The 7,760-nt window shown below is 50.9% G+C and overlaps 1 protein-coding gene across 2 annotated transcripts; it reads right to left on the reverse strand.

Annotated features, from left to right (window-relative positions):
- Positions 1-369: 369 nt before the first annotated feature.
- LOC123093377 (uncharacterized) lies at positions 370-3,518 on the reverse strand. Of its 2 annotated transcripts, none has more exons than XM_044515333.1 (2): positions 2,584-3,518; positions 370-846 (listed from the first exon to the last, which is right to left on the reverse strand). In XM_044515333.1, the coding sequence occupies exons 1-2, from the start codon at positions 3,184-3,186 to the stop codon at positions 757-759; spliced, it is 693 nt and encodes a 230-aa protein (XP_044371268.1). In that variant the 5' UTR covers positions 3,187-3,518; the 3' UTR covers positions 370-756. The 2 variants fall into 2 exon arrangements, 1 of the variants encoding a protein (XP_044371268.1); XR_006445315.1 differs by having other exon boundaries at positions 425-846; positions 1,884-3,518.
- Between the last annotated feature and the right edge of the window lie 4,242 nt (positions 3,519-7,760).

The following is a 7,760-nucleotide window of genomic DNA, read 5'->3' on the forward strand; positions in this document are numbered from 1 at the left end:
ATTTAAAGAATGTGAACTTTGAAAGCACTGCTTAGCACCATAAAATCCACAATACATGCCCTTCAGTGGTTGTAATGCTCAACTCCTACTAACGATGATTTTGCTGATTGTGGTTTCTTTGCAGTGAACCCATGGTGCATCCACTTTCGCTGAACGACCACTGCCTGTTTCAGCCGCCACCGCAACGGCCTCCAGAGCCGCCACCGCCGTTCAGCACAGTGTTGCCGTCAGTTCGTCATGTAGCGGCTGGCAACCCTGTCCTTGCCAGCAGCCAACGAAGCCCACATCGACACTCACCCTATCAACGGCGCCGGCGAAAATTTCTGGGCCCCCTTGTAGCCAGTATAGGCTAAACTATACAGTGTATATTCGCAAAAAAAAAGAAAAAGAAAACTATACAGTGTATATATGCTGCAGTCATTTAAGATCGTTTCCATGGCATAAAATTCATGTAAAGCAAGAGCCTCTTCCTGTAGATCATAAACACGGATTCTTTTCAACAATGGATGTATCTTTGATCATTGAATTAAGACACTAGTAATGCTGGCATTCTTAGAAACATGAGTTAGCTCAGAAATAGCTTTTCTTTTCTGAAGAAAAGAGGGCCCCCTCCGATTGTTGTTAATAGAAATCAACACCAGCTACACCAGATTCAGCAGAAAAGAAACACAACATATCTGCCGAAACAAACGGTTAAACTACAAATTCAGAACTACGCTCGCATGGCATTCCATGGAGTAATGGAGCAGTCGGCCGCTATCCTCTCGCAGTATCGAAGACATTCAGTGCAATCTGCTCCATCAGCTGTGTCCCTTGCATAAGCACCAGCCTATTTGCCTCAGTTGTCTGCAATATTGCCCAAGAATGTAATGTACGACTGACATATAGCAAATAAAAGCATCTAAATTCAATTCTAGCCTGCAGTTCGCCACGGTACTGCTGGACACTTAAGGCCTGTGTTAAGAGCACGCAATTTTTAACATGTGACCTGAAAACCCGCAATAACATACTACCTCCGTCCCAAAATAAATGTCTCAACTTTAGTACAACTTTGTAATAAAGTTAGTACAAAGTTGAGACACTTATTTTGGGACGGAGGGAGAAGCTTTGGAGACATCAAGAAAAGAATAACTAGTTGAGCTTGTAAAATCAATCAATCAGCAAATAGATGCACATTAACACATAGTTTTCTCCCGTAATCTGTAGTCTTCCCTTATGATGTAATATACCCCCCCCCCCCCCCCCACCACCACCACAAGTGACCGTGACGTAGCCTTTCGCAGATTAATTCTAAGAATAAAATGAGTAAACAAACTGGCCTCAGGTGCTCAGTTTCAAGGCAATCTGACCCATACATAGCATAGAACAGGAGAATTATGTGATAGCACTGCTCTGACATTAAATGAGTTGTGATACTTACTGTTGCCATGTATGCAGCATTTGTAGTATTTTTTAACTGCGTGACCCAGCAGAAGTTGCAATGATAAGACATGTAGAGGACTGTTAAATTCTTAAACGCTCAGAATTGTCAAAAACAAGGATTTCACAACAAAACTGCATTGTCTGCAGTGTTTGTAGTGTTCTTGGTTCGAATGATTTGGCAAAAAAAACTATAGTAAGACATGCAGAGACCCCTCATAGTAATTAGGATCTCATGACAAAACAGAAGAGGTAAACGCCCACACCCAGAGAACGCAACATATTTAGCATATCAATTCAGAATATCTGCCTATCATAAAATAACCACCAAGATCAACCGATCAGACTCAAATTCTTCTTGATTTTCCAATTGGAATGAGATACAAAACCTTATCCTAAATTAACAGGAAAAGTTGTCTATACTACTGTACCCAAAACATATAGCAAAACAGAAGTATGATTACCTAGAGCGTCTTTTTTCAGATATTTGGATAACTGACATGGGTAAGCTGGACTGAAATATCCTCCGATAGAAAATGGTGCCAGATCTATCAGTTGCTTCATCTTCAGGTCAACAGCGACCAACCATATCTTTCTAGTGTCAGATTTCAAGTTACACAGCAGGTAAACATTATCATCACAGTGGCAGTTTAAACTCAGAACAGGGAAAGATGCAGACACATTTTTCAAAGCTAACTCTTCGCCTTCGTCGCTGATCTGATGCCTGGAGTGGTCAACAGATATTTCCTCATCATGATGCATGCACTACTTACGCCAATAGTTCCAAGAAGTCATCCTATACCATGTTATTATCTTCCAACCAACATTGTCCCGCACCGGCCGCTCTGCCAAAAGATCTGAATCATAAACTACAAGCATGTCATCATGATACGCCGGTTCATCAACCGGTCTTTCATAAGTTTCCACCTCAACAAGTTTAATCAAGCCATCGCTGCACCCAATGTCACGAACGTTCCACGGACATACTCTAAGACCACCCTTATTGCCAGGCATCAGCATAGGCAGCCGGATTACCTGAACCACAGGCACCTCGTCGAGCACATTGCAGAGCAAAATTCCCCTCCAAAGATCAACCCAGCCCAGTGTGCCTCCTCCAAGCGAAATCACCTTGTGAATCACATCTGGTTGCGTCCGAGAATTTACCTTGTCTGGCATGTCTGCTGATGCCACCTTGGTGCTCCAAGCCCATGTCGTAGACGAGAAGAGATGCAGGTCGTAGACCCAAGGGGTCTGTGTTAAGCAGAGAGCGGCCAGCAAGAAATGGCCGTCGTCGCCGTGGGGCACGAGGCCGACCTCCCAGGCTCTGGCGACGAACGGAAGGGGATCTGGGAGCAGGTGGAGTGACGGCCGCCCGGTTCCGGCTTTGTAGACGAAGTACTCGCGGAGCCCCTCCTCGTCGTAGGGGCCGAATTTGAAGGTGACCCAGAGGAGGAGGAGGTCCTTGTGGGAGCAGATTATGCGGGGCCTCTCCGGGAAGTCGGCCTCCTCGATGCCCGGGCAGTGGATGCAAACGCAGGAGACACCCGGCGGGTCGGCGGCGCAGAAGGTGGCCTGGATGGTGTAGCCGGTCCTCGAGATGGCTTCGGCGGTGGTGGCGTTGGTGCGGTCAGCGACGTACGCCAGCGGCTCCAGGAGGACCCAGTCGGCGGTGGCTGCATCAGGGCTGCACGGGAGAGGCGGGGGCCGGCAGGAGGCGGAGAAAAGCTTGAAAATTGATACTGGAGAGGCCGGACTGGAGGAAATCATGCTCGACCGCGGGGAACGCTCGGTTCGCGATTCGCGAGTAAGCTTTGATGATGGTCGGCGCGGGGGGGGGGGGGGGGGGGGGGGGGGGGGGGGGGGGGCAGGCGCTTGGAAGAGCAGGGGACGGAGGAGAGTTCTGGTCGCGACCTGCTGGCGTCGAGCGGCGGAGGAGCATGAGGTACAGGAGGGCCATGGACGGAGCAGCCCGTGGTCGCGACTGGCGTTCGCGGAGGCGGAAACTTGGGCGGCGCGGAGGGCCGGACGGCGGCGGAGGTGAGTGGCGGCGGGTCGAGGAGCGGGGAACAGAGATGGGAGACGAGTGTGTGTGTGTGTGAGTTTGGGCTTGGGCTTGGAACTGGAAGACCAGACTTGTCTACTAGGAGTAGCTGACTGGACTTGCCTATGTGCCACATAGGAGACAGAAAGTCGATGATGTGGCACGTAAGCCTGGATTCAAAAACCAGTCAACCGGAGTACGTATTATGTACTCCCTCCGTTCCAAATTACTCGTTGTGAGTAAGAGCAAGCATCTACTGGTGACCGGTCACAAAATCACAATCCGGACCCTTTAAACTGACCCTATATGTCTGTATTGACCGACACCTCACATATTTGTTTTTTTTTTCAAAACTATCACTATTTTTATAGCAAATTCGGAAACTATAGCACCCAATGCAAAAAAAATCAAAATTATGACCCCGTCAGCCTCGTGTGGGCCGAAAAGGGAGTTTTCGGCCAGGATTTGGCCGAAGAGGTGCGTACCTGGCCGAAAAGATCTTTTTGATCAGCAGTAGGCCCAAAAAGTCCCTGGGACCCACCTTTTTACGTTAACGGGTGGCTGAAGCTGCATGGCTCCACTCTTCGGCTTATGTTAGGCTGAAATGTTTTTTTTATTTTGGCTTATGAAAATACTGTGGAACCATTGCCCATCTCTTAGACATTGAAAATATATATTTTTACGCAACCCTTTCCCCTCAGTATTTTTTCGCCAACTCTTTTCCTCCATATGTTCCCGCCACCCGTTTCCGGCCAACCCCGTTGAGGGAGTCCTGGATTAGGGGGTGTCCGGATGGCCGGACTATGACCTTTGGCCGGACTCCCGGACTATGAAGATACAAGATTGAAGACTTCGTCCCGTGTCCGGATGGGACTTTCCTTGGCGTGGAAGGCAAGCTTGGCGATACGATATGTAGATCTCCTCCCATTGTAACCGACTCTATGTAACCCTAACCCTCTCCGGTGTCTATATAAACCGGAGAGTTTTAGTCCGTAGGACGAACAACAATCATACCATAGGCTAGCTTCTAGGGTTTAGCCTCTCTGATCTCGTGGTAGATCTACTTTTATACTACCCATATCATCAATATTAATCAAGCAGGAGTAGGGTTTTACCTCCATCGAGAGGGCCCGAACCTGGGTAAAAACATTGTGTCCCTTGTCTCCTGTTACCATCCGCCTAGACTCACAGTTCGGGACCCCCTACCCGAGATCCGCCGGTTTTGACACCGACATTGGTGCTTTCATTGAGAGTTCCTCTGTATCGTCACCTTCAGGCCCGATGGGTTCTTCGATCATCAACCACGACGCGGTCCAGGGTGAGACTTTTCTCCCCGGACAGATCTTCGTATTCGGCGGCTTTGCATTGCGGGCCAATTCACTTGGCCATCTGGAGAAGATCGAAAGCTACGCCCCTGGCCATCAGGTCGGATTTGGAAGTTTAAACTACACGGCTGACATCCGCGGAGACTTGATCTTCGACGGATTCGAGCCACAGCCGAGCGCGCCGCACTGTCATGATGGGCATGATCTAGCTCTGCCGCCGGACAGTGCCCAGAGCGCCGCTCAGGTGTCCGCTCCGACCCTTAGCTCGGAGCCGACTGCGCCGATCGAGGACGGGTGGCTGGACGCCGCCACGGGGGTTGCAATCTCTACGGCGATCGAGCCGAACACCAATCTTGTCCTTCGCGGAGCTCGTGACTCCAAGGTGCCGGACTCCGTTCCGGACTCCGAATCCTCCGCACCCCTCCCGATCGAACCCAATTGGGCTCCGATCATGGAGTTCACCGCCGCGGACATCTTTCAACACTCGCCCTTTGGCGACATCCTGAATTCACTAAAGTCTCTCTCTTTATCAGGAGAGCCCTGGCCGGACTATGGTCGGCAAGGTTGGGATGCGGACGACGAAGAAATTCGAAACCCACTCACCACCCACTTCGTAGCCACTGTCGACGATTTAACCGACATGCTCGACTTCGACTCCAAAGACATCGACGGTATGGACGCCGATGAAGGAGACGACCAAGAACCAGCGCCTATAGGGCACTGGAAAGCCACCTCGTCATACGACATATACATGGTGGACACCCTAAAAGAAGGGGATGGCAATGGAACAACGGAGGATGAACCCTCCAAGAAACAGCCTAAGCGCCGGCGTCAGCGGCGCCGCTCTAAATCCCGCGAAAGCAAAAACGGCGAGTCCGGCACCAGAGACAATAACACCCCGGACAGTGCCGAAGACAACCCCCTCCAGCAGGATTCAGCGCAGGAGGATGGAGAAGCCAGCCCTCATGAGAGAGCGGCAGACAGAGAGGTCGAGGACGATAATTACATGCCTCCCTCTGAAGACGAAGCAAGCCTCGACGATGACAAATTTGTCGTGCCTGAGGACCCCGTCGAACAAGAGCGTTTCAAACGCAGGCTCATGGCCACGGCAAGCAGCCTCAAGAGAAAACAGCAGCAGCTTAGAGCTGACCAAGACTTGCTAGCCGACAGATGGACGGAAGTCCTCGCTGCCGAAGAGTACAAACTCGAACGCCCCTCCAAGAGCTACCCAAAGCGCAGGCTGCTACCCCAACTAGAGGAGGAAGCAACTAAACCTACATCACCAGCGTATGATGCGGCCGATCGGCCACCCCGTGGCCGCGACAGAGAGGCCTTTCGGCCATCAACTCAAGCCACACCCCGGCGCCGCTCAAAAAGTACCAAGGCACGGGGAAACGCGCCAGACCTGCAAGACATATTGGAGGACAAGGCAAGGCAAACAAGATCGATCTACGGATCGCGTGGGCGCCCCACGACACATGACGACAACCGTCACGCCGGACATGGCAAATACGGCCAGGCCGAACACAACAGACAAAGCTCATCCGAGCTACGTCATGATATAGCCCAGTACAGAGGCGCCGCACACCCACTATGCTTCACAGATGAAGTAATGGATCATCAAATCCCCGAGGGTTTTAAACCCGTAAACATCGAATCATACGATGGCACAACAGATCTTGTGGTATGGATCGAGGATTATCTCCTTCATATCCACATGGCCCGTGGTGATGATCTACACGCTATCAAATACCTCCCACTCAAGCTTAAAGGACCGGCTCGGCATTGGCTTAACAGCTTGCCAACAGAGTCAGTTGGTTGTTGGGAGGACCTGGAATCCGCATTCCTTGACAATTTCCAGGTCACCTATGTGTGACCACCAGACGCCGATGACCTAAGCCACATAATTCAGCAGCCAGAGGAATCGGCCAGACAATTCTAGACACAGTTCCTAACCAAGAAAAATCAAATAGTCGACTGTCCGGACGCAGAGGCCCTCGCAGCCTTCAAGCATAACATCCTAGACGAATGGCTTGCCCAGCACCTAGGACAGGAAAAGCCGAAATCCATGGCAGCCCTCACGACACTCATGACCCGCTTTTGCGTGGGAGAAGTCAGCTGGCTAGCTCATAGCAATAACATGACCAAGAGCCCTGGTAATTCGGATACCAAGGACAACAATGGCAGGTCGCGTCGCAACAAGCACAAGCGCCGCATTAACGGCGACAACACTGAGGATACGACAGTTAATGCCGGATTTAGAGGCTCTAAACCCGGTCAGCGGAAAAAGCCATTCAAAAGAAATACTCCGGGCCCATCCAGTTTAGACCGGATACTCGATCGCTCGTGCCAGATACACGGCACCCCCGAACAACCAGCCAATCACACCAACAGGGATTGTTGGGTGTTCAAGCAGGTAGGCAAGTTAAGTGCTGAAAACAGAGACAAGGGGCTGCATAGCGATGACGAGGAGAAGCCCCGGCCGCTGAACAACAGAGGACAGAAGGGCTTTCCCCCACAAGTGCGGACGGTGAACATGATATACGCAACCCACATCCCCAAAAGGGAACGGAAGCGTGCGCTCAGGGACGTATATGCGTTGGAGCCAGTCGCCCCAAAGTTCAACCCATGGTCCTCCTGCTCGATCACTTTTGATCGAAGGGACCACCCCACTAGCATTCGTCACGGCGGATTCGCCGCATTGGTCCTAGACCCAATCATTGACGGATTTCACCTTACTAGAGTCCTCATGGACGGCGGCAGTAGCCTGAACCTGCTTTATCAGGATACAGTGCGGAAAATGGGCATAGATCCCTCAAGGATTAAACCCACAAAGACGACCTTTAAAGGCATCATACCAGGTGTAGAGGCCAGCTGTACAGGCTCAGTTACACTCGAAGTGGTCTTCGGATCCCCAGATAATTTCCGAAGCGAGGAGTTAATCTTCGACATAGTCCCGTTCCACAGTGGCTATT

The sequence above is a fragment of the Triticum aestivum genome, chromosome 4B (assembly GCF_018294505.1).
Source record: "Triticum aestivum cultivar Chinese Spring chromosome 4B, IWGSC CS RefSeq v2.1, whole genome shotgun sequence".
Taxonomy (NCBI): domain Eukaryota; kingdom Viridiplantae; phylum Streptophyta; class Magnoliopsida; order Poales; family Poaceae; genus Triticum; species Triticum aestivum.

Excerpts from the sequence above, each read along its gene's own strand:
- LOC123093377 (XM_044515333.1), bottom strand. The coding sequence starts at position 3,186 with ATGATTTCCTCCAGTCCGGCCTCTCCAGTATCAATTTTCAAGCTTTTC. Across the intron at positions 847-2,583 it reads CAGCAGACATGCCAGACAAG|ACAACTGAGGCAAATAGGCT; the intron begins GTAAATTCTCGG and ends GCAATATTGCAG.